General features: G+C 41.3%; 1 protein-coding gene across 1 annotated transcript in view; it reads left to right on the forward strand.

Moving 5' to 3' along the window:
- Pds5a (PDS5 cohesin associated factor A) overlaps nt 1-27,393 on the forward strand; it is a 131,552-nt gene that overhangs the window by 100,906 nt on the left and 3,253 nt on the right. Inside the window, exons 24-32 of the mRNA XM_045161407.1 lie at nt 917-1,040; nt 1,284-1,488; nt 2,184-2,298; nt 10,471-10,603; nt 13,319-13,438; nt 13,962-14,024; nt 18,067-18,212; nt 19,931-20,039; nt 22,452-22,804. Of these exons, the coding sequence (XP_045017342.1) occupies nt 917-1,040; nt 1,284-1,488; nt 2,184-2,298; nt 10,471-10,603; nt 13,319-13,438; nt 13,962-14,024; nt 18,067-18,212; nt 19,931-20,039; nt 22,452-22,804 (1,368 nt within the window). The remainder of the gene's footprint in view (nt 1-916; nt 1,041-1,283; nt 1,489-2,183; nt 2,299-10,470; nt 10,604-13,318; nt 13,439-13,961; nt 14,025-18,066; nt 18,213-19,930; nt 20,040-22,451; nt 22,805-27,393) is intronic.

A 27,393-nucleotide genomic window follows, 5' to 3' on the forward strand; every position in this document is an offset into this window, starting at 1 on the left:
CTACTAAGTCTCTAGTCTCTGTCTTTGTATTTGTCATTTCCCTCTTCTCTTGTAACTGCCTTGCTGCCATCCATTAGATATGTGTAACCTTAAGCTAGAGTCTTGGCGTGCACGTGCACATGCACATGCATGTGTGTCTGTGTGTGTGTATGTGTGTAGGAAAAGATGAAGTGGTGATGGGTTTCTAGTTCTTTGTTCATTGAAACTAAGTTTTCTTTCTTTCCTCCCTTCCTTCCTTCCTTCCTTCCTTCCTTCCTTCCTTCCTTCCTTCCTTCCTTCCTTCTTTCTTTCTTTCTTTCTTTCTTTCTTTCTTTCTTTCTTTCTTTCTTTCTTTCTAATTACTTGCAAGCAGAGAGAGAGAGAGATTGAGTATGGATGCACCAGGTTTCTTGCCACTGCAGAGGAACACCAGATTCATGCACCACTTTATGCATCTGGCTTTATGTAGGCCCTGGGGACTCAAAACACAGGCCTTAACTTTGCAAGCAAGCACCCATAACCATTGAGCAATCTCTCCAGTCCTAAATGAAGTTTTCTAAAGTGAATATGTGTTCTTGAAATGATGGCTATAGATTTTTATGTAACTGGCTTTTCTTAGTACAATAATCATTTTGCTTGGAAGATTAAGGTGAGTTGTTTAGCTTGGCAGTGGTGAAATGTCTAAAGTAGAACATAAACAAATAAAGATAGAAAACAAAAGTAGAAATAAAGAAAGACAAATTTGTTTTCAGAAAATTACAGTGATTTGAGTCTTTTCTCCTGGGTTGAGTTCATGGATTTCAGAGTAGCTTTCCCATACATGATATTATTTTAAACATAAGTTTTCCACTATTGGTCTTATGCTCAAAAAGGAATCAGAGCATTTTTGCACATAATGGTTATAGGAAATGTTTATTTCTTTTTTGTTTGTTTATAGTAAATCTGATATGTCTCGCTTGCGATTAGCTGCTGGTAGTGCCATAATGAAGCTTGCTCAGGAACCTTGTTACCATGAAATTATTACCCCAGAACAGTTTCAGCTCTGTGCACTGGTTATTAATGTAAGTAACACCTTAGTTTTTCCAAATAATTTTCCTTGATATTAAATCATTATTTTTTTGATCAGTACAGAGCCAGTTAATTTATGAATATACAGAGAGTGCTTTTATCTATTAAAATGTATTCCAAATATTACATTAATATTTGTTCCACTATAACTATCATTTATAGAAACAACTTAAACTTCTCTTTTTGGTAAATTTCGTTGATTTTATGTGTTTTTGTTCTTGTGCTGCTTGCTGTAGGATGAGTGTTACCAAGTAAGGCAAATATTTGCACAGAAGCTGCATAAAGCACTTGTGAAGTTACTACTCCCGTTGGAGTATATGGCGATCTTTGCCTTGTGTGCCAAAGATCCTGTCAAGGAAAGACGAGCCCATGCACGACAGTGTTTGCTAAAGAACATCAGTATACGCAGGGAATACATTAAACAGAACCCTATAGCTACTGGTATGTGCCTGTTAACTCTATCATGTGTCTGTGAATAGAGTAGGGATACTAATAATTATTTCCATTATAGTTTTTTTTAATTTTTAAAAATTTTATTTATTTATTTGAGAGAGGGAAGGGGGGAAATAAGCCATTTGTAAAGCATAAAATGGTTTCCAGTGGCTTCATTTGTCTTAAGAAATCAATAGTATTGCTTGATTTGAACATGTTGCTCAGACAGTATGTCAGTATTTTCTTTTATTTATTTATTTTTGTTCATTTTTATTTATTTATTTGAGAGAAATTGAGAGAGAGAGAGAATGGTTGTGCCAGGGCTTCCAGCCACTGCAAACGAACTCCAGACACATGTGCCCCCTTGCACATCTGGCTAACGTGGGTCTTGAAGAATCAAGCCTCGAATCAGGGTCCTTAGGTTTTACAGGCAAGCGCTTAACCACTAAGCCATCTCTCCAGCCCAATATGTCAGTATTTTCTTAACTTAGTTATTTCTTCTTAGCTAGGTCATTTATTCAATTTTGGAGCATTAATTTCTCCTACAAGTGAAATAACAGTATTTCAGTATCATTTAGGTACATGTTTGTTATCTGTTACTTATATAAATGATGGGGAAAAGATGGAAACCAAAATTATTAGAATGCAAATATAGGAAGGTCTTAACGCTATTGCTGTTATTAATAGAAATATTTTCATTTTAGAGAAATTATTATCACTATTGCCTGAGTATGTAGTTCCATACATGATCCACCTGCTAGCTCATGACCCTGATTTCACAAGATCACAAGACGTTGATCAGCTTCGTGACATCAAAGAGTAAGTCATAGTTTGCAAGATTCACACAACTATTTTTATGTATTTATGCCTGTAAAGGTTTGCTTAATCTACAACAGGCAGTTATTTCAGAAACAGTTAAAATTGCGCTAACAAATGGGAAAAACTTCAACATAAAGCTATTACAATTATCTGAAACTGCTTTGTTTTTTTCCTTCTTTCCTTCAAGGTAGTGTCTTGCTCAAGCTCAGGCTGGGATCAAACTCACAGCAGTCCTCCTCTGCCTCCCAAGTGCTAGTACTAAAGGCATGTGCCACCATGCCCAGCTCATTCTGGCATTTTCTATAACAATTTGTTGTAGTAAATTCTTAGTCCTCCCACTTCTCCCTACCATTTATTGTGAATTGTAAGCTTTAAAACTTTTTTCTTTTTTGTTTTTGTAGGTAGGATCTCACTCTAACTCAGGCTGACCTAGAATATAAAATTTCTTTTTTTTTTTTTTTCTTTCCGAGGTAGCGTCTCACTCTAGCCCATAGCCCAGGCTGACCTGGAATTCACTATGGAGTCTCAGGGTGGCCTGGAACTCACAGCAATCCTCCTACCTCTGCCTCCCAGTTGCTGGGATTAAAAGTGTACACCGCCAAACCCGGCTTACTTTATTTTTTATTTTTTTCAAAGTAGAGCCTTACTGTAGACCAAGCTGTCCTGGACCTTGTTAGGGATACACATGTCTGTAACATCAGTCCCTGGGAGTGGGGAAAAAGATCAGAAAGTCACTGGGGCTCACTGACTAAAAAATGGTAACTCCCGGTTGAGGGAGACACTCTTTATCTCAAGGAAGTCTGCAGATGAGCATTACAAAAGGACATGTAGTGCTGGAGAGATGGCTTAGCAGTTAAGTGCTTGCCTATGAAGCCTAAGGACCCCGGTTCGAGGCTCGATTCCCCAGGACCCCCATTAGCCAGATGCCAAAGGGGGGGCATATATCTGAATTCATCTGCAGTGGCTGGAAGCCCTGGGACGCCCATTCTCTCTCTCTCTGCCTCTTTCTCTATCACTCTCAAATAAATAAATAAAAATAAACCCAAAAAAAGGACATGCAGAGTTCTCCTGCATGCATTCATATATCATATGTGCATCTGCATACACATCTACATGTAATATGTCATGTCATACATGCTCTGCACACAAATATGCACATTAAATATACATGAAATATCTGGGCTTTAGAGATGGCTTAGTGGTTAAAGTGCTTGCCTGCTAAGCCTAAGGACCCATGTTCAGATCCATGGGACCCACATAAACCAGGTGCACATTGTGGCACATTTATGTAGAGTTCATTTGCAGTGTCTAGAGACCCTGGCACACCCATTCTGTCTTTTTCTCTGTCACAAATAAGTAAAAATTAAACATTTAGTCCAGGCGTGGCGATCTTTTTTTTTTTTTTTTTTTTTTAAGAAAACAATACAAATAATTATTTGGGGGATGGAGAGATGACTTAGCCATTAAGCACCATTAAGGTGCTTGCCTGTGAAGCCTAAGGACCTAAGTTTGATTCTTCAGTACTCATATAAGCCAGATACACATGGTGGCACATGCATCTGGAGTTTGTTTGCAGTGCCTAGAGGCCTTGGCACATCCATTCTTTTTCTTTTCCCCTCTCTGTCTCTCTCCCCCAACCCAGTAAATAAATAAATAACATATCGTTTAAAAATTCATTTGGGTTGTTCTTGGTGCACACCTTTAATCCCAGCACTTGGGAAGCAGAAGTACGAGGTTTGCCATGATTTCAGAGCCACCCTGAGACTACATAATGAATGCCTGGTCTGCCTGAGCTAGAGTGAGACCTTACCTCAAAAAAAAATAAACCATTTACGGGCTGGAGAGATGGATTAGCATGTAACGCACTTGCCTGCGAAGCCTAAGGACCCATGTTCTACTCTATAGATCCTATGTAAGCCAGATGCACATAGGTGAGGCAAGGGCAAGATCACACTTGCCCCACTATGTGGCATAAGCATCTGGAATTCAGTTGTAGCAGCTGAAGCCCTAGCACTTCAACTGTCTTTCTCCCTCTCTCTCACTTTTGCTCACTAAAAAAAAATCATTTATAGCTGGGTGTGATGGCACACATGCCCTTTTAACCCCAGCACTTGGGAGGCAGAGGTAGGAGGATCAACATGAGTTCAAGGCTACTCTGAGACTACATAGTGAATTCCAGGTCATCCTGAGCTAGAGAAAGACCCTACCTCAGAAAACAAGCAAACAAACAAACAAACAAAAAAAGCCAACAGTGGTGGCACATGCCTTTAATCCCAGCACTCAGGAGGCAGAGGTAGGTGGATCCATGAATTCAAGACTACCCTGAGACTACATAGTGGTTTCTAGATCAGCTTGAGCTAGATTGAGACCCTGCCTCGGAAAACCAAAAGGGGGAAAAAAAAAATCTTTTGGACTTGCTGCACCTCTACTCCCCATACTCCTTAAGCTAAGATGAAAATGTTGCATATTATAGCTCTGTCTGGTCTGCATAGTGCATGCCTTTAGTCCCAGCACTCAGGAGATAGAGGTAGGAGGATTGCCATGAATTTGGGGCCACCCTGAGACTATATAGTGAATTCCAGGTCAGTCTGAGCTAAACTGAGAACACTACCTGGGGGAAGAAAAAAAAAATATTGACAACCTTCATATAAATAAACAGTGGTCATAATCCCTTCCTACTACCTTTCCTTCCCCACCCCCCCCACACCTCCTGCCCCACTGACTCCCTTCTTACCAACCAGTCCTTTTTTTCAAGGTAAGGTCTCACTTTAGCCAGGCTGACCTGGAATTCACTATTTACTCTCAGAGTGTCCTCTCGGTGATCCTCCTACCTCTGCCTCCAGAGTGCTGGGATTAAAGGCGTGCACCACCACGCCTGGCTTCTCTCCTCTATTTTGATGTCTTTTGGGGAGGGCCATTGGTAATAGTGTTCTTGTGCATTGTTTTGTTTCATTTCGTTTTTGCCTCCAGTTTTGCAGGTCTTGTGTAGGCAGTATCAGCCGCTGAGAGGTCATGAATATCATGGCCACTTAAGTGTATTTTGTGTGTCCCCAGTTGTCATTGGTCATTGCCAACTGATTAAAGAAGCTTCTCTTGTCAAAACTGAGAGAGGCATTGATATATGTGCATAAACATAAGTATTTTAAGACAGTTTGGCACAATATATCCATTTAGTCAGATAACAGTAATTTCCCTCCTAGGGCTTATAACTTCCCCAGCCATGGGCTTTTGATTAAGTTACCACTACCAGGCATGAGTTCTCTCCCATGTAGTAGGTCTCAAGTCCCATCAGAAGGCGGTGGGTTTCCCCTATAAGACTTGCCCCAGTTGGCATATTTGGCCTGGCTGGCCAGGTATAAGGCTTTCAGGGCCCACTGCTGATGGCTTTTCTCCCCCAACAGGCTGCATGCTGCATAGCTCTTTCCAGCATCCTGACAGCTAGTCAACAGGGAGGATGCTACCAGTTCAGCTCCAGCTTGATTTCTCAGTGACCTGCAGCCCAAGCATGTGGTGTCTTCAGCAGTAGGGCCTCCATCTAGTTCTGCTGGGCAACCAAGAGCCTTGGCAATAGCCCATAATGTTTTGAGGGCATCAAGGGTCTCCCTGGCCAACAACTCACTGTAAGGTATTCCTTTCCTGGCATTGAAATATTATTGTAACAATCTATGACTTCTGGGCACAGCATTATTTACACCTACAGGTACTTTTGCCCAAACTTTTTTTTTCTTTTTTATTTATTTGAGATAGAAAGAAAAAGAGAATGGGTGCACCAGGGCCTCCAGCTCCCACCAACGAACTCCAGGTGCATGTGCCACCTTGTGCGTCTGGCTTACATGCATACTGGGCAGTTGAACCTGGATCCTTAGCAACAAAAATCTTTCCTCATGACATGTACAAATATAGTAATTCTAATGCTGTCATTTTGTGTAAAGTAACCAAGAATCTTCCACGTTGATAAAGAAACTTAATAGACTTCCGAGTCCAGTTTGACATGGTGGCACACGCCTTTTATCACAACACACAGGAGGCCAAAGTAGAAAAGTCCTTGTGAGTTTGAGGTCAGCCTGGGGCTAACACAGTGAGTTACAGGTCAGCCTCAGCTAGGGTGAGTCCCTACCACAAGAAAAGCAAAACAGTTCTTTTTTTTTTTTTTTTTTTTTTTTGGTTTTTTGAGGTAGGGTCTCACTCTGGTCCAGGCTGACCTGGAATTAACTCTGTAGTCTCCGGGTGGCCTTGAACTCATGGCTCCTACTTCTGCCTCCCAAGTGCTGGGATTAAAGGTGTGCGCCACCACGCCCGGCGCAAAACAGTTCTTGAGCCAAAGAACTAACTAATGAAGTGATTTCATTGTGTACAATATTTAAAGTATAAGATCAGATAGTTTAATTTTCCCGGTGTGTTGGCACATGCCTTTTATCCCAGAATTTGGAAGGTAGAGGTAGGAGGATCACTGTGAATTTGAGGCCACCCTGAGACTACAAAATTGAGTCCCCAGGTCAGCCTAGGCTAGAGGGAGACTCTACCTTGACAAAAAGAAAAAAGATAGTTTAATTCTATTTCCTTCATGGTTTTTCAAGGTAGGGGGTCTCCCTCTAGCCCAGGCTGACCTGGAATTCACTATGTAGTCTCAGGGTGGCCTCGAATTCACGACGATCCTCTTACCTCTGCCTCCTGAGTGCTGGGATAGGCACCCGCCACCACACCTGCCTGGCATGTTTCCATTCTTATGTGTAAGATTATGTGTAAGATGTGTCATAGTTATAAATGCCCAACTATCAGTACTCATTAATGGTTGTAATAGTTATTTATTTAGTTATTTATTCTATTTTCTATTCTGCTCCTTTGATTGTCAAACATTGGTCAGCCATCTAGATTTAAATCTCCTTTGCCAGAGTTAAGTATTACAGAAACTACCAACTTTCTGTTTTCTTTTTGGGGTTTTTTTTTCCTTCCTCCTCGTCCTTCCTCTTCCTTTTCCTCCTCTTCCTTCCTCCCTCCTCCTCCTCCTTCCTTCCTTCCTTCTTCCATCTTCCTTCCTTCCTTTCTTCTTCCTTCTTCTTCGTTTGTTCATTTGTTTTTTGAAATAGTGTCTCCCTCCAAGCCCAGGCTGACCTGGAATTCACTATGTAGTCTCAGAATAGCCGTGAATGCGTGGTGATCCTTCTACCTCCGCGTTTATTTATTTATGAGTTGGGGAGAGAATGGGTCACTATGGTACACTAGGACCTCTAGCCACTACAAATGAACTCCACATGCATGTGCCACCTTGTGTATCTGGCTTTATGTGGGTACTGAGGAATCAATCCTAGGTCCTTAGTCTTTGCAGGTGAGTGCCTTAACCCTTTTTTGGTTCTTTTGAAGTAGGGTCTCATTAGCCCAGCTGGCCTGGAATTCACTATGTTATCTTGGGATGACCTCAAACTCATAGCAGTCCTCCTACCTCTGCCCCTCAAATGCTGGAATTAAAGGTATGAGCCACCATGCCCAGCCCAAAACTACCAACTTTCATTTAAACTATTAAACTAACCTCATAAAACATTTAATACAGGCAAAGAAGATCGCATCAAACATTATCAAGTAATTTCTTCCCCATTGATGGAGTCAAGCAATACTTCAAACTGTTTTTGGTTTGTTTTTTATTTATTTGTTAGACACAAAGAGAGGGTGTGAGAATGGGCACACCAGCGCTTCCAACCACTGCTAACAAACTTCAGCGAACTTCAGACGTGTGCGCACCCTTGTGCATCTGGCTAATGTGGGTTCTGGGGAATCAAACCTGGGTCCTTTGGCTTTGCAGGCAAGCACCTTAACTGCTAAACCATCCCTCCAGCCCAAAAAATAATGAGCTGGGCATGGTAGTACATGCCTTTAATCCCAGCAACAACAAAACCAATTAAAGGCCTGGAGAGATGACTTAGACACTTGCTGCAAAGCCAAAGGACACAGGTTCAGTTCCCTAGGACCCATATAAACATACACAAGGTGACCCATATGTCTGGAGTTTGTCTGCAGTGGTTGGATGCTGTGGCATGCCCATTATCTCTCGTTCTCTTTACCTGACTCTTTCCATCTTTGTGTCTATAATAAGTAAATAAATCTTTGATTTTTCAAGGTTGGGTCTCGCCTCTAGCCCAGGCTAACCTGGAATTCACTATACAGTCTCAGGGTGGCCTCGAACTGACGGTGATCCTCCTACCTCTGCCTCCCAAATGCTGGGATTAAAGGCTGAGCCACCACTCCCAGCTAAAATTAAAATATTTTTGGTTTATTTTTATTTATTTGACAGCAACAGAGAGAAAGCGGGAGAGAGAGAATGGGCATGCCAGGGCTTATCTAGCCACTGCAAATGAGCTCCTTTTTCTTGTTTTAAATTTTTTTTAGAAAAAAAATATTTTAAGGCTGGAGAGATTGCTTAGTGGTTAAGTGCTTGCCTGTGAAACTTAAGGACCTCGGTTTGAGGCTCGATTCCCCAGGACCCACATTAGCCAGATGCACAAGGGGGGTGCACGCATCGAGTTCATTTGCAGTGGCTGGAGGCCCTGGCCCACCCACTGTCTTCCCCCCTTTACCCCCCGTTGCTGTCTAATTAATTAATTAATTAAAAAATGAAAAAGAGGGGCTGAAAAGATGGCTTAGCAGTTAAGCATTTGCCTGTGAAGCCTAAGGACCACGGTTCGAGGCTTAATTTGCCAGACCTACGTAAACCAGATGCACAAGTTATCTGGAGTTCATTTGCAGTGGCCTCAATGCACCCATTCTATCCCTCCCTCTCTCTGCCTCTTTCTCTGTCATTCTCAAATAAAAAATAAAAGTAAACAAACAAAAAGAACTTATAATGTCTTTCTATTTCATGAAGCGATTTGAAACTCTCAATAAGGTGTTTTTTTTTTGTTTGTTTTTGACCTAGATTCTCCCTCTAGCCCAGACTGACCTGGAATTCACTGTGTAGTCTCAGGATGGCCAGAAACTCAAAGCAGTCCAACCCTCCTCTGCCTCCAGAGTGCTGGGGAGTAAGTGGGTACACCACAATACCCAGTTTTAACTTAAGCTTTTTTTTTTTTTAACTCTTTTGATTGACAACTTCCATAATTATGAACAAAAAAGCATAGTTCCCTCTCCCACCCACTTTCCCCTTCACAAATCCACTCTATCATATCCCCTTTTCCCTCTTAATTAGAAGGTTTTTGTTTGTTTGTTTTAAATATGTTTATCTGAACTGGGTATGGTGACCAATACCTGCATAAAATCCCAAAAGTAAAGAGACAGAGGCAGGACTGGAGGGATGTCGTAGCAGTTAAGGCATCTGCTGGCAAAACTAAAGGACCCAGGTTTGATTCCCAATACCCATGTATAGCCAGATAGATGCACAAGGTAACACATGTACCTGGAGTTGTTTTTTTTTTTTTTTTTTTTTTTTTGTCTGAAGTTCTTTTGCAGTGGCTAAGGGCCTGGTGTGCCCATTCTCTCTGTTTGTCTACCTGTCTTTCTCTTTCTCATAAATTAATTTTAGTGCAGGCAGGAGGATCATGTTCAAGGCTTTCCTCAGCTGCATAGTAAGTTGGAGACCAGCCTGGGCTACATGAGTCCTTGTCTGAAAAAGCACTGCTTTGGTTTTTCGTGGTCTCACACTATCCCAGGCTAACCTGGAATTCACTGTGTACTCTCAGGGTGACCTTGAACTCATGGCAATCATCCTACCTCAGCCTCCCAGGTGCTGGGACTAAAGGCATGCACCACCACACCCAGATAGTACATACTATTTTTTATTGTTGTTTTTATTGAATATTATTAATAAGATAATATACTATTAGTAGTTCAAATTTTCTTTATATTTTACTTTTATACAGAGAATGAACTTCCCAGTTTTTATATACAGATATATATATATACACTCATTTTTTTATTACTTATTTTTGAGAGCGAGAGAAAAATGGCACACCAGGGCATTAACTACTGCAATTGAACTACAGGTGCTTGTACCATCTTGTACTTGCCTCACCTTTGTGCATCTGGCTAACGTGGGATCTGGAGAGTAGGACCTGGATCCTTAGGCTTCACAGGCAAGCACCTTAACCACTAAGCCATCTCTCCAGCCCCTATATATAGATGTATGTATTCTATTATTAAGCACATTCATCTACATTTAGTCTCCTTACTATGTTTTACATATAGGTGCCTATGGTTCATGCTTGAAGTTTTAATGACAAAGAATGAGAATAACAGTCATGCCTTCATGAAGAAGATGGCAGAGAACATCAAATTAACCAGAGATGCCCAGTCTCCAGATGAATCCAAGACAAATGAAGTAAGATAAATGCTAGCCCAATGGTTGTTAAGGTGCCATAAGAAATAATGTTGGGGGCTGGAGAGATGGCTTAGCGGTTAAGCGCTTGCCTGTGAAGCCTAAGGACCCCGGTTCGAGGCTCAGTTCCCCAGGTCCCACGTTAGCCAGATGCACAAGGGGGCGCACGCGTCTGGAGTTCGTTTGCAGAGGCTGGAAGCCCTGGCGCGCCCATTCTCTCTCTCTCCCTCTATCTGTCTTTCTCTCTGTGTCTGTCACTCTCAAATAAATAAATAAATAAATAATTAAAAAAAAAAAAAGAAATAATGTTGGCAGTCTGAGCGGTTAAGCGCTTGCCTATGAAGCCTAAGGACCCCGGTTCGAGGCTCGTTTTCCCAGGTCCTACGTTAGACAGATGCACAAGGGGGCGCACGCGTCTGGAGTTCGTTTGCAGAGGCTGGAAGCCCTGGCGCGCCCATTTTCTCTCTCTTCCTCTATCTGTCTTTCTCTCTGTGTCTGTTGCTCTCAAATAAATAAATAAATAAATAAATAAATTTTTTAAAAAAATTTTAAAAAAAAGAATGTCAGCCAACTTTACTTTTCATGGCAATTATATAAGAGCTTAAACTGCAGAATATTTATTTAAAATATACTTATGATCAATTTTGCTTGTTTTTTTTTTTTTTTTTTTTGAGGCAGGGTCTCACACCACCAGCTCAGGCTAGCCTTGAACTCATGGTAATCCTCCTACCTCAGCTTCCCAACTGCTGTGATTAAAAGTGTGCACCACCACCCCCATCTTTTTGGGAATCCTTTCTACTCTCGAAAAGCACTAATATGCTGGGGAGGTGGCTCAGCACTTGTGTGCTTCCTGTGTCACCATTTGGGCCTCAGACTGCCTGAGTTCCAATCACCAGATCCTGTGTTAACAACTGGATATGACCATGTATGCCTGTAGTCTCATTTGTGCAGGGGAGCACAGACCCGAGAGGACGGAGGAGCCTCTCAAGTTACGGAACTAGTTATGAGAGAAAACTAAACCAGTTGTAAAAATAATGGAGCAGGTCACCCCATATTCTACATCCAGCAACATAGAATATCTGCCTGTGCTTCAGACAAGTCTATATGGATGGCACAAGGGCGCACACACACGCAGGCAAAAAATAAAAATAATTTTTAAAAACATTGACACTTCATGGCAGAAGGATAAGAATGGATAAAATATGAGCTGGAGAGATAGCATAGTAATGAAGGCACTTGCTGGCAAAGCCAAAGGCTCCAGGTTTTAATCCCCAGTACCCATGTAAGATGCACAAGGTGGCATATGTGTCTGGAGTTCTGTTACAGTACCTAGAGGCCCTGGCGAGCCCATTCTCTCTGTATTATATCTATATGTATTAATTTCAGACAGGTTAGGGAGCATCTCGGTGAGTAAAGTGCTTGCCATGCAAACAGGAAGATCTGAGTTCAGATCCCCAGCACTTACATAAAAAGCTGGATATGGTGCATGTACCAGTAATTACAAACATTTGTTCACTAAATTATCTAGCCAGATTGGCAAGCTCTGAGTTCAGTGAGAGACCTTGTTTTAAGAAATAGAGAGCAATAGAAACATACCTGAGGTCAACCTCTGAATTCCACACCTGCATGTGTGCGAGCACGTTCGCGCACACACACAAGATACAGACAGCAAGACATGATGGCACACACCTTTAATCCCAGCAGTGAAGAGTCAGAGGTAAGAGGATCACTGTGAGTTCAGTATGAAGTTACCTTGAGACTGCAGAGTGAGTTCCAGGTGTATGGGCTAGGATGGATACCCTACCTTGAAAGGAATTTTTAAAAATGTAAGACATGTGGGCTGAAGAAGATGGCTTAGTGGTTAAGGCGCTTACCTGAAAAGCCAAAGGATCCTGGTTCAATTCTCCAAGGACCCACGTTAGCCAGATGCACAAGGGACGCATGCATCTGGAGTTCTTTTGCAGTGGCTGGAGGCACTCATGTGCCCAATCTCATATTCTCTCTCTCCCTCCCCATCCCTCCCCCTCTCTCTCTATCTCTCTCAAATAAATGAAAAATATTTTTAAAAAATGTAAGATATGTGGGCTAGAGAGATGGTTTAGCAGTTAAGACACTTGACTGCAAATCCTAAAGATCCATGTTTGTCTCTCCAGGTCCCATGTGAACCAGATAGACAAAGGTGACGCAACCTCAAGGTCACACATTCCTACTAGGTGGCACAAGTGTCTAGACTTGTATTGCAGTGGCTGAGGCCCTCGTGTGCCAATTCTCTCTGTCTCTTTGTCTGTTGCTTGCACTCTCTCAAAAATTTTTTTTAAAGAAAAAAAAATTTAAAGGTGAGATATATATAGGATTGCCGGGAGTTTGAAAGTAGCCTGAGACTTCATAGTATATTCCAGGTCAACTTGGGGTAGAGCAAGACCCTATTTTGAAGAGGAAAAAAAAAATGTGCAATACAGACATGTGTGTTTATTTTTGCATATTTTGTTCTGGTTTGCTTGCTTTTCAAAATTTATCCTTGGTGCTTACATTAAATAAAGGTAGAGGGTTTTTTTTTATTATTATTACCTGAAATTCGAACAGCAATGAACAGAAGTAGAAAATATTCATGGAGTGAATTTTTCAATTCCAGTTTTTATATATGGTAGAATTGATACTTATGATTACTTTGTAGTTGTGGAAGTTATATAATCATTCCTTTTCCCCCTCCTTTCCTAGAAACTTTACACAGTATGTGATGTGGCTCTGTGTGTTATAAATAGTAAAAGTGCTTTGTGCAATGCAGATTCACCAAAGGACCCAGTCCTCCCACTGAAGTTTTTTACACAACCAGAAAAGGTAATTTTCTTCACCTAATTCTTCTACACTCAAAAATAATTTAAATTTCAGGGACTAGTGACATTAGCACTAGTGACAAATACTGGATTGTTTGAGAACACAAGTTTGTTTGTTTTTTTTTAAAGCCTCCAAGTTTATTAGGTAATGGGAGATTGCCTTCCAAAGCTCCTAATTACAAGGTTCTTTACTAATCAGGAGCACACAGTGATGCATCTTATGTTGTCATGTTCTGTTTAGTTGCTTCTAGAATTCTATTCAATAAAAAGAAGATACATTTAGTAAAACCAAAATGTATATTTCAAATGAGATTAGTGACCTCCTTCTAGTTCTCTCTCACCTGCTTTTTCCTGAACAGTCTTCCTATGTTACCCAAGCAGATCCTGACATCTCTACCACATACTACCATGCCTACTGCCAATGAATTTATGGACTGTTAATAGTAGTTTTTTTCTTCAATGATACTATTGTGCTTTACTTATAATTTAGATAATAAAAAAAGTACATGTCGACTTTTTTTTAATAGGACTTCTGTAACGACAAGAGTTATATTTCAGAAGAGACAAGAGTACTTCTGTTAACAGGAAAGGTACTTACTGTTTTGGTTTGGGGTTTTTTATTTTTAATAGGTATAAATTTTTTTCTATTTTGGACTGGAGAGATGACTTAACAGTTAAGGCACTTACCTTCAAAGCCTAAGGATGCAGGTTTGATGCCCCAGAACCCACGTAAATCAGATCCACATAGTAGTGCATGTATCTAGAATTCATTGACAATAGCTGGAGGTCCTAATGTATCCATTCTCATTCTCATTTTCTCTCTCTCTCTCTCTCTCTCTCTCTCACACACACACACAATCTCTAATAAATAAATAAAAATAAAGTATTTTTTAAATTGTTCTCTTTGGGCTGAATGTGATGGTGCATACCTTTAATCCCCTGCATTCGAGAGGCTGAGGTAGGATTGCTGAGAGTTCAAGGCCACCCTGAGACAGTATAGTAAATTCCAGGTCAGCCTGGACTAGAATAAGACCCTTCCTCAAAAAAAAAATCTTCTATCCTCTAGATTTTATAGCTTTTGATTCACATTATGGCTTTGTATTGAATCTAATGTCTCATACTTTCTGCTGCCATAAACCACTCTTCTAAACTACTACCATATAATATAATGTCTTCATATATACAAATTCACAAAGCAAATTTTCATGAGCAATAGAATAGTAACCATAGGCATGTAAGACAAAGAAAGGAAGTAATCTGAAATACTAATGTAGACAGTTTCATATTTTACAAAACTGATATGGTGAGAACTAAAAAAAAGTAATTTTTTTTTTAAATTTTATTTATTTATTTGAGAGCGACAGACACAGAGAGAAAGACAGATAGAGGGAGAGAGAGAGAATGGGCGTGCCAGGGCTTCCAGCCTCTGCAAACGAACTCCAGACGCGTGCGCTCCCTTGTGCATCTGGCTAACGTGGGACCTGGGGAACCGAGCCTCGAACCGGGGTCCTTAGGCTTCACAGGCAAGCGCTTAACCGCTACGCCATCTCTCCAGCCCAAAAGTAATATTTTTAATAGTTTCTAATCTAATGTTACATACATTCAGTATTTCACTTTTGAGGCCATTTATGGAGACTTTTGTTTTTATTTTTTGTTTGTTTTTTTTTCTCAATTTTTATTATCATTTTCCATGATTATGAAAAATATACCATGGTAATACACTCACTCCCCACCCCTCCCCACCCCCACTTTCCCATTTGAAATTCCATTCTCCATCATATCCCCTTCTCAATCAGTCTCGTTTATTTCGATGTCATGATCTTTTCCTCCTCTTATGACGGTCTTGTGTAGGTAGTGTCAGACACAGTGAGGTCATGGATATGGAGGGAGCACATTGTAAGGAGTCCTACCCTTCCTTTGGCTCTTATATTCTTTTCGCCACCTCTTCTGCATTAGACCCTGAGCCTTAGAAGGTGTGAAAGAGATGTTAATCAGTACTCCAGTCACTTCTTTCCAGCACTATGTTACCTTCTGAGTCATCCCAAGGTCACTGCCATCTGAAAAGAGATTCTGTACCCAAAGTGAGAGTAGCATTAATATAAGGGTATAAATATTAAGAGAAGTGCTTACTGGGCAGTTTAATAAGCATAGTATATATACTTATCCAGACATCACCAGATGTTACACCCCTAAGGCTCATGACTACCCCTGTTTTAAGTTTTCAGTGTCAGGGATGTATTTCCCCCCCATGGAGCAGGCCTCCAGTCCAATTGGAGGACAGTTGGTTTCCATCATGACAGATGTGCCACTATTGCACCCATTGGCTCATTTGGGTTGGCTGGCCAATAATCAGGCTTGCAGTGTCCACTGTTGAGTATCTTCACTGGTGGTATCTCTTTCTCCCTTTGAACTACAAGTTGAATGGCTTCTTCCAGCTTTCTGTCAGCTGGTCTACATGGAGGAGGTTATCAGCTCATGTCCAGCGGGATTTTTCAGTGGCCTTGCAGACCAAGTATGTGGAGTCTTCAACAATAGGGTTCCTGGTTGGAAACCAAGGGCCTTGGCAATGGCCTATAATGTTTTGGGGTCATCAGGGACTTCCCTGGCCAACAACTCCCTGGAGGTATCCCATCCCTGGCACTGAAAATTTTCTAACAATGATCTATGGCTCCTGAGTGTTCCATTGTCCAAAACTGAGGGTTCCATATGATTTATTTGCATCCTCTTAGATTTTGATTAGCCCTCCCTCCACCTTTCCTTTATTCAGTCTCTTACCCTGACTTCACTTTGGGCCTTTTCACCCCCATTAATCTATTCTTCTACTTTTATATATATATATATACACACACACACATACAATACCAACCTCTTAAGTACTCTCCTCCCTTTATATCTCTTTTTAACTTACTAGTCTCGGCTACTGAGTTTTTTCCTTCTCACACAGAAGCCCAAATCATCTGTAGCCAGGATCCACATATGAAGGAGAACATGTGGCGCTTGGCTTTCTGGGCCTGGGTTACCTCCCTTAGTATAATCCTTTCCAGATCCATCCATTTTCCTGCAAATTTCATAACTTCATTTTTCTTTATCGCTGAGTAGAACTCCATTGTATAAATGTGCCACATCTTCATTATCCACTCATCAGTTGAGGGACATCTAGGCTGGTTCCATTTCCCAGCTATTATGAATGGAGCAGCAGTAAACATGGTTGAGCATGTACTTCTAAGGAAATGGGATGAGTCCTTAGGATATATGCCTAGGAGTGCTATAGCTGGGTCATATGGTAGATCAATTTTTAGCTGTCTTAGGAACCTCCACACTGATTTCCACAATGGTTGTACCAGATTGCATTCCCACCAACAGTGTAGAAAGGTTCCTCTTTTTCCACATCCCCGCCAGCATTTATGATCATTTGTTTTCATGATAGTAGCCAATCTGGCAGGAGTGAGATGGAATCTCAATGTAGTTTTAATCTCCATTTCCCTGATGACTAGGGATGTAGAACATTTTTTTTTAGATGCTTATGCACCATCCGTATTTCTTCTTTTGAGAACTATTTTGCTCCATAGACCAGTTTTTAATTGGCTTGTTTGATTTCTTATTATTTAACTTTTTGAGTTGTTTGTCTACATTAATTATATATATAATTATATATAATAATATATTATATATCTGTATTAATCCTCTATCAGATATATAGCTGGCCAAGATTTTTTTTTCCATTCTGTAGGTTGCCTCTGTGCTTTATTCACAGTGTCCTTTGCAGTACAAAATCTTTGTAATGTCATAAGGTCCCAGTGGTTAATCTGGTTTTATTGCCTGTGTTTTTGTTTTGTTTGAGGTAAGGTTTCGCTGACTGGAATTCACCATGTTTTCACAGAGTAGCCTTGAACTCATGGTGATCCTCCTGATTCTACCTACCAAGTACTAGGATTAAAGGCATGTGCCACCATGCCTGGCTGGAGACATTTTGTTTAAATTAAAGCAGTAAGGAACAGCATATATTACCTTGTTATTATTTATTTATTTGAGAGAGAATGGGCATGCCAGGGCCTCAAGCCACTGCAAAGAACAACAGGTGCTTGTGCCACTTTATAAATTTGTCTTTACATGCGTACTGGGGAACCAAACCTGGGTCCTTAGGCTTTGTAGGAAGTGCCTTAACCACTGAGCAATCTCTCCAACTATGCTTCTAAATGTTTGTTTGTTTTAATATTTTCTTTATTTATTTATGAGAAAGAAAGAGACTGACAGAGAGAAAGGGAGAATGGGCATTCCAAGGCCTCTAGCCATTGTATATGAACTCCAGACATACATACTCCTTGTTCATCTGGCTTATTTGGGTCCTGTGGAATCAAACCTGGGTCCGCAGCTTTCACAGGCAAATGCTGTAACCACTAAGCTATTCCGCCAGTCCCCCGTTTGTTTTTTGAGGTAGGATTTAATTCTAACCCGGGCTGTCCTGGAATTCACTATGTAGTCTCAGGGTGGCCTCATATTCATGGAAATCCTTCTACCTCTGCCTCCCTAGTGCTGGGATTAAAGGTGTGTACCACCATTCCTGGTGCCATGTTTCTAAATTTTTGTATGTTCCTTTACTAAGGTATGGAATAACTTGTATGTGATTTTCAGCCAAAGCCTACTGGAGTGTTAGGTGCAGTGAACAAGCCATTATCAGCAACAGGGAGGAAGCCCTATGTTAGAAGCACTGGCACTGAGACTGGAAACAATATTAATGTCAATTCTGAGCTGAACCCATCAACAGGAAATCGGTCAAGGTAAATTTTTTTCTTTTTGTTTTTGTTTTCTCACTACTTGGTTTATTTTTTAACTTATTTCTAGGTCATTATATCATAAAATGTGCTTTGTCTTTGGACATAGTACGAAATAACATTATAAATTTTAGGATGTTTAATGATGATAGTTCAAGTTGTATACTTGTCTTGAAACTGTAGGAAACTTGTAAAATGTAAAATTTTGTCAAATATCTAAATTACATGGAAAATATTTTGCATATATAAGAACAATGTGTAGGGATACGTTGAAAATACAACTCTTTTGATATATGTAGGGTTTTTTTGGAAGGTAGGGTCTCACTGTGCTCCAGGCTGATATGGAAGTCATTCTGTAGATTCAGTGTGGCCTTGAGGGCTGGAGAGATGGCTTAGTGGTTAAGCACTTGCCTGTGAAGCCTAAGGATACTGTTTCGAGGCTTGATTCCCCAGGACCCACGTTAGCCAGATGCACAAGGGGACGCACATGTCTGGAGTTCGTTTGCAGTGGCTGGAGGCCCTATTACGCACATTCTCTTTCCTCTCTCTCTCTCTCTCTCTCTCTCTCTCTCTCTCTTTCTCTCTTTTTCTCTCTCTCTCTCTCTCTGCCTTTCTCTCTCTGTCACTCTCAAATAAATAAAAAAATGAACAAACAAACAAAAAGTTTAAATAGAAAATCTTAAAATAAAATTTTAAAAGTGGCCTTGAACTCTCAGTGATCCTTCTATCTTTTCCTTCCACGGGGTGGGGTTAAAGGCCTGCATTAGCACTCCCAACTTTAAGTCAGCCTGGTTAGAGTGAGACCCTACCTTTGTGGGAAGGGGGAGGTGGACATAATTACTGGTGTTTTGAACCCTGGCCATGATGCTTTGCAAGCAAGCACCGTTTTGGTTTTTTGAGGTAAGGTCTCACTCTAGCTCAGGCTGACCTGGAATTCACTATGTAGTCTCAGGGTGGCCTCGAACTCTTGGTGATCCTACCTCTGCCTCCCAGGTGCTGGGATTAAAGGCGTGTGCCACCACGCCCAGCTCAAGCAAGCACCTTTAACTGCTGGAGTATCTCCCCTGCCTTGAATTTTTTAAACTTTTATTTTTTCCGTTTCTGTTACTTCAGGGTAAATTTCACTCTAGCCCAAGCTGGCCTATAACTCTGTGGTCCTAGGATAACCTCAAATTCACAGTAATCCTCCTGCCTCTGCCTTCTAAGTGTTGGGATTAAAGGCAGGCACCACCACTCTTGGCTGAAAATAGAATTTGGTAGATTTTCCAGTTGTAAAAATAATTCCGTTCTTGATCATATTTACTATGCTAGCTGCTACATGAGAATAACCTTACCCTGACACTACATAGTGAATTCCAGGTCAGCCTGAGCTACAATGAGACCCTACTTCAAAATAAATAAATAACTATAATATAATATGGCCTATGATTTCATTTTTGTTTGTGTTTCCTATTCTCAAGAGATGAAAGCTTTACTATAGTTGTTTCTGAACAATATTTTTGGCCATGTGGTTTTAGGCAATCCTTTATAACTTGTGTTGTTAATGATAAGTGGAAAACGGTAACATGGCATAATAAAGCAGTGATTGGTAACCCCAGAAGATTTGAATCTTACTGTCATTGCATTCCTTTGATTAAACAATGTATACTTCACTTTTTAGTATTATGGAAGAGGGAATTATCTTATAGTGGCATGAAAAGCCTTGGTTCTCTTTTCTTCACTAGGGAGCAGAGTTCAGAGACATCAGAAACTGGAGTTAGTGAAAATGAAGAGAATCCTGTGAGGATTATTTCTGTTTCACCTGTAAAGAATATTGATCCTGTAAAGAATAAGGTAAAATGTTCATGTCTTATTTATATTGCTAAGGATTGGCCTTGCAGATACTCAGAAAATATTCTGACTGAGCTACATTCCCAGCCCAGCATAAAATTTAACCAATAGACTATGTCTCTGCTATGGAGATTGTTATTCTAATTTCATAATAGGGGTAAGAGATACATGGCCAACTAATTAATGTGCACATTACTGTTAGAGATCCACATGCTATTTTTTCATAACACCATGCATATCTCCTAAAATTATCTGTCTGTGGTGACCCATGTGGCACTCTCGCACACTGTTCCTCCTTTTTTAAAATATACATTTTTTTTTATTTATTTGACAGAGGCTGGGAGAGGGAGAGAATGGGTGCATCAGGACCTTTAGCCTCTGCAAACTACTTGTGCATATGGCTTACATGTTCCTAGGGAAACAAGCGTGGGTCCTTTGGTTTTGCAGGCAAAGGCCATAACTGTTAAGCCATTCCTCCATCCCCTCCAAACATTTTGAAAGAATAGAATTGAGAGTTTGGAGATTTTTAAGATGTTCATTGAAGCCAGGTATGGTGGCACATGCCTTTTAATCCCAGCATGCATGAATATAAAATTATTTTTAATAAAGAGGTAAGAAAAAAATAGGTGATGGCACATGCCTTTAATCCCAGCACACAGGAGGCAGAGGTAGGAGGATCACCAAGAGTTTGAGGCCCCCTTGAGACTACAGAGTGAGTTCCAGGTCAGCCTGAGCTAGAGTGAGACCCTACCTCCAAAAACCAAAAAAATAAATAAAAATAAAGCCACATAGGGTAGTACACGCCCTTAATCCCAGAGGTAGGGTCACTGTGAGTTCAAGGCCACCCTGAGATTATATAGTGAATTCCAGGTCTACCTGAGGTAGAATGACATCCTACCTTATAAAAACAAAAACAAAACAAAACCAAAAAAAGTTCATTGATTTCTGCCTCACAGTAAGTACTCTACCTTTTTTTTTTTTTTTTTTTTTTTTTTTTTGTGAAAGGATCTCACTGTAGTCCAGATTAGATTGGCATGAAACTCAGAATGGTCCCTGTTACTCAGCATTCCAAGTGCTGATATAAAAGATGTGAGCCACCACACCCAGCTCTGTTTGTTTGTTTGTTTGTTTGTTTGTTTGTTTGTTTGTTTTTCAAGGTATGGTTTCCCTCTAGCCCAGGCTAACCTGGAATTCACAATGTAGTCTCAGGAAGGCCTTGAACTCACTCCAGTGCTCCTACCTCTGCCTCCCAAGTGCTGGCATTAAAGGTGTGCACCACCACACCCAGCATTATTTATTTATTTATTTTTAATTTGCATTTTTTTATATTTGTGTGTGTACATGCACGCATGCATGCACACACATGCCATGGTCTTTGACATATTGTTAAAAGAATAAAATATGGGTTGCAGAGGTTGTGTAGCAGTGACTGCAAAGTTTAAAGACCCAGATTTGATTCCTCAGTGTCCACGTGAAACCAGATGCACAGTGTCACATGCATGTGCAGTTCATTTGCAGTGGCTGGAGACCCTAGCACACCCATTGTCTGTCTCTCCTTCCCTCCCTCCCTCCCACTCCTTCTCCCTCACTCTCAGATAAATAAAAGTAAAAATAATTTTTAAAGAAAAGTAGGCTAATGATTGGCATATAAAGAAACAGGGTTCATTGGAGTAAGAAGTTAAGGAATTTGGACCTCTAAAGATTATTGTAGAGGCATCACAATCAATACAATGTAGAATTATGAAAAACTTGATTGATTTTGAATAATTCAGAGTGTGCCATCAGTGAAAAGGAGCTTTTCTTATGTCTGCATATGTATACTAAGTATGCTACATAGTTCACACACTGAGGTAAGCATCAGACACAATGTATGATCCTTGTCCTCTGGGAGCTCTTTTTGTTGTTGTTGTTGTTTGTTTGTTTGTTTTTTGAGGTCGGGGCTCACTCTAGTCTGTGCTGGCCTATAATTCACTATGTAGTCTCGGGGTGGCCTTGAACTCATGAGTATCCTCCTACTTCTGCCTCCCAAGTGCTGGGATTAAAGGTGTGCACCACCACGCCTGGCTGGGAGCTTGCTTTTCTAACGGAATGTAAGCAGTTAACTGGAAGCTCTGGAATCTCAACTCGTTTATAATACTTTGAAGGGTTGGAGAGATGGCTTAGCAGTGTTTGCCTGCAAAGCCAAAAGATGCCAGTTAAATTCTCCAGGGCCCTCATAAGCCAGATGCACAAGTGGGCACATGAATCAGAGTTCCTTTATAGTGGTTGGAGGCCCTGGCGTGCCCATTCTCTCCCTCTCTGCCTCTTTCTCTCTGTCAAATAAATAAAATACTTTGAAAATAATATTGTGTAGTACGGTTGCTCATTGATATTTAAGGAATTAGTGTTTTCAGGTTTGCTGTTCTGTTCTTTTAGGAAATTAACTCTGATCAGACTACCCAGGGCAACATCAGCAGTGACAGAGGAAAGAAAAGAACTGTAACTGCAGCTGGTGCAGAGAATATCCATCAAAAACCAGATGAGAAAGCAGATGACTCAGGACCGCCTGCCGCTTCGAAACCCAGGAGAGGACGTCGCCCCAAGTCTGAATCTCAGGGCAATGCAACCAAAAATGACGATATAAATAAACCATCTGGCAAAGGGAGGAAGAGAGCTGCAGGCAGTCAAGAGAGCTCTGGGGGTTTGGAAGTATGTAACACCAAAGCGCCCAAGCTGCAAGACACAGCCAAAAAGGCAACACCCACAGAGAGACAAATCGACTTGCAAAGGTAATGTAAGCGAGATCGTACAAGTTAGACTTGGGTTTCTTGAGAGTCTGTGTCAGTCTTCCCCAACACCTCTGCTAGACCAGACTACCATTAGTTCTGCAAAAATGAAAGATATTGGTTGTTTATCTCTTAATCTCTAGGCACTGCTTTAAAGAAAGATTTTTTTGTTTTCTTTTTTCAAAGTAGGATCTCATTGTACCTCAGGCTGACCTGGAACTCACTATTTAGTCTCCAGAGTGCTGGGATAGATCACACCCGGCTAGATCTATTTTTTAAAATACTTTATTTATATATGCACTGGGGGAGAGTGAGTGTGAGTGGGCCAGGGCCTCCAGCCACTGCAAACAATACTCCAAATGCTTGTGCCATTGTACATCAGGCTTTTACATGGCTTTGCAAGCAATTGCCTTAACTGCTAAGCCACTTTCCCAGCCCAGAAAAATATTTTTTTTTTATTAACAACTTCCATGATTATAAAAAATGTCCCATGGTAATGCCCTCCCTCACCCCACTTTCCCCTTTGAAACACCACTCTCCTTCATATCCCCTCCCCCCTCTCAATCATTCTCTCTTTTATTTTGATGTTATGATCTTTTTCCTCCTATTATGATGGTCTTGTGTAGGTAGTGTCAGACACTGCGAGGTCATGGATATCCAGGCCATTTTGTGTCTGAGGGGAGCACGTTGTACGGAGTCCTACCCTTCCTTTAGCTCTTACATTCTTTCCACCACGCCTTTCGCAATAGACCCTAAGCCTTCGAAGGTGTGATAGAGATATTGCAGTACTGAGCACTCAGGTCACTTCTTTCCAACACCGTGATGCCTTCCGAGTCATCCCAAGGTCACTGTCAGAAAGATCTTTTTATATGTTTGTTTGTTTATTTACTTGAGAGAGAGAGAATCAGCACATTAGGACCTCCAGCCACTACAGACAAACTCCAGATGCATGTTCCACCTTATGCATCTGGCCTACGTGTGTCCTGGACAAATGAACCTGAGTCCTTTGGCTTTGTAGACAAGCCATCTCTCCGGTCCTCTTTTGTTCTTTTGTTTTTTGAGGTTCAAAGTAGAGTCTCATTCTAGCCCAAGCTGACTTGAAATTCATTATGTAGTCTCAGCGGAAAGATTTTGTTTGTTTGTTCTTTGTTTTTTGTTAATTTGAGAGAGAATCGGCATGCCAAGGCCTCTAGCCACTGAAAACAAACTCCACACACAAGGGCAACTCTATCTAGCTTACATGAATACTGGGGAATCAAACCTGGGTTCTTAGGCTTCACAGGCAAGTCCCTTGACCACTAAGCCATCTCTCCAGCCCAGAAAGATCTGTTTTTGATGTTACATTTTTACTCAGAAGAATGTTAATCCGTTTTTTGTTTTTTTTTTTTAAGCAAGAGTCAGGGGGAGAATTGGTGTGCCAAGGCCTCAGCAATGGAACTCTATAGACAGTTGTACCACCAAGTGGGGCATGTGCGAACTTTGCTTACCTCACTTTTATGCATCTGGTTTACGTGGGGTCTGGAGGGTTTAACATGGGTTATTAGGCTTCACAGGAAAGCACCTTAACCCTAAGCCATCTGTCCAGCCCAGATGTTATCTTTGTTTGGTGCCCATCATGTGGTTGCTTTGGTTTATATGATGTGAAGGATAAATGTTGGATACATTGTCTCAGATGGAGAAGATAATCATGATATCTGAACAGATATATCCCACTTTTTAAAATATTTTATTTATTTGATAGAAAAAGAGAGAATGGGCACATCAAGTCCTCTAGTCACTGCAAACAAACTCTAGACACATGTGCCACCTTGTGCATCTGGCTTACATGGGTACTGGAGAATTAAACCTGGGTCAAATAAAAATATTTTTTAAATATTTTTATATAGGGCTGGAGAGAGAGCTCAGGAGTTAAGGCACTTGCCTACAAAGCCTAACAACCCAAGTTCAATTCCCCAGTACCAAGTAAAGCCAAATGAATGAAGTGGTACATGCATCTGGAGTTTGTTTGCAGAGCTTGAGGCCCTGTCATGCATATTCTCTGTCTCCCCTTCCCTCCCCCACCCTGCTTGCAAGTGACTTAAAAAATTTTATTTTGTTGTTCTATTGAGGCCAGAATTCTGAATTCTGATGCAGAAGGATGGCCAGTTCAAACTCAGCCTGGGCTATATAAACTAACCCTTTCTAAAAAAAATAATAATAAAAGCCTACAATGGGGGCAAACATTACATGACTTTTCTCATCAAACCTGGACATACCTCTGACCAGGAATAATGAGATATTAAAGTAAAAAGAGAACACCTAATAACATGTCAAGTATAGAACAATGCCCAGTAAATGTCATTACCATAAATTCTAGTTGCCTTCTCCCCTCCCCAAGGTAGAGTCTTGCTCTAACCCAGGCTGATCTAGAACTCACTATGTAGTCTTTCACAGTGATCCTCCTACTTCTGCCTCCCAAGTGCTGGCATTAAAGGTATGTGCCACCTTGCCTGGCTCTCTAATTGCCCTCTTAATATACCTTCTGGTGATCTGGAGAGATAGTTCAGCAGTTAAAGACACTTGCTTCCAAAGCCTGCCAGGCTCGGGTTCATTTCCCCTGCCCCCACATAAACATGGGTTGTAAAGTGGCACACACATCTCATTCCAGTGCACTTACTGCAATGAGAGGCAGAGTCAAAAAACTGGATGGTTGTGGGCCACCTAGTCTGGCACACACAAGCCAAAACAATGAATGACTTTGTTTCACAAAGAAGGCGGGGGGAAAAGCACCAAAGGTGTCCTCACAGTACTGCACCAGGTGTGCACCTACGCATGCACGTAAGCAAAAGATTTAAAGTAGTTGACTTCTGGGTTTTATTGGAAAGAGATGGCCCCTGACTTCTTTGTGGCTCTACTTCCAAATTCCAGATACTACTTAACTCTTTCTGTGTTTGCTTGCTTTATATTTGTGACTTCATTTAACCCTTCAACCATGTAAGGTTGAGGGTTTTATTTATTTATTTATTTTTTAATTTTTTTTTAAATTTATTTGAGAGCAACAGACAGTGAGAGGAAGAGGCAGAGAAACAGAGAGAATGGGCGCGCCAGGGCCTCCAGCCACTGCAAACGAGCTCCAGACGCATGCGCCCCCTTGTGCATCTGGCTAACATGGGTCCTGGAGAATCGAGTCTCGAACCGGGGTCCTTTGGCTTCACAGGCAAGCACTTAACCGCTAAGCCATCTCTCCAGCCCTATTTATTTGAGAGCAACGGACAGAGAAAGAGGGAGAGAAAAAGAGAATGTGCATGCCAGGGCCTCCTGCCACTGCAGACAAACTCCAGATGCATGTGCCACATTGTGCATATGGCTTACGTGGGTCCTGGGGAATCGAGCCTTGAACTGGGGTCCTTAGACTTCACAGGCAAGCACTTAACTGCTAAACCATCTCTCCAGCCCCAAGGTTGAGTTTTTATCTAAGTGTTAGCCTCTTAGAGCCATCACTTGCCAGTGCCACATCCTGTAGAATTCCTCTTCCTAAGCTATTACTGACATTATTTGAATGTAGTGTAGGGCTGGAAAGATGGCTCAGCAGCTAAGGCCTTTGCTTGCAAAGCCAAAGGATACAAGTTGGTGCATGGGTCTGGAGTTCCTATGCAGCACCTCAGGCCCTGGCACACCCATTCTTCCCCCTCCCTCCTCTGTAATTAAAAAAGAAAAAGAGGGCTGGAGAGATGGCTTAGCAGTTAAGCTCTTGCCTGTGAAGCCTAAGGACCCCAGTTCGAGGCTCAATTCCCCAGGACCCACGTTAGCCAGATGCACAAGGGGGCGCACACATCTGGAATTCGTCTGTGGTGGCTGGAAACCCTGGCGTACCCATTCTCTCTCTCTCTCTCTCTTTCTCTCTCTCTCTCTGCCTCTTTCTCTGTCTGTTGTTCTCAAATAAATAAATAAAGATAAACCAAAAAAAGAAAAACAGATAAAATACCTGGATTATGTATGCAAAAGCTAACATAGACTTTATCTGAGAATTGATACCCAGCCACTTTGTATTGGTTTGGTTTTCAAAATAGGGTCTCATTCTAGCCCAGGCTGACCTGGAATTCACTATGAAGTCTCAGGGTGGCCTCGAACTCATGGCAATCCTACCTCTACCCTTCTGGGTGCTGGGATTAAAGGCGTGAGCCACCACGCCCGGCAATACCCAGCATTTTAACTGGTAAAATGGAGAAGTCTTGGATCTCCATTTTGTTTGGTTGATTGGTTTTTTTTGAGGCAGGGTGTCAGTCTAGCCCAGCCTGACCTGGGTAATCCCTGTCTTACCTCAGACTCACAGCAATCCTCCTACCTGGGCCTTCTGAGTGCTAGAATTAAAGGTGTGCACCACTGCTGGGCATGAGTGAAACCCTACCTCGAAAAACCAAAAAACAAAAGAAACTAAAAAGGGCTGGAGAGACAGCAGTTAAGGCACCTGCCTGTAAAACCAAAGGTCCCAGTTTGAATTCCCCAGGACCCATGCAAGCCAGATGTACAAGGTGGTGCATTTTCATGTTTGCTACGGCTGAAGGCACTGATGTGTCCATTCTCGTGCTTTCTTCCTCAAATAAATAGATCAA

The sequence above is a fragment of the Jaculus jaculus genome, chromosome 11 (genome assembly GCF_020740685.1).
Source record: "Jaculus jaculus isolate mJacJac1 chromosome 11, mJacJac1.mat.Y.cur, whole genome shotgun sequence".
NCBI classification, from domain to species: Eukaryota; Metazoa; Chordata; class Mammalia; order Rodentia; family Dipodidae; genus Jaculus; species Jaculus jaculus.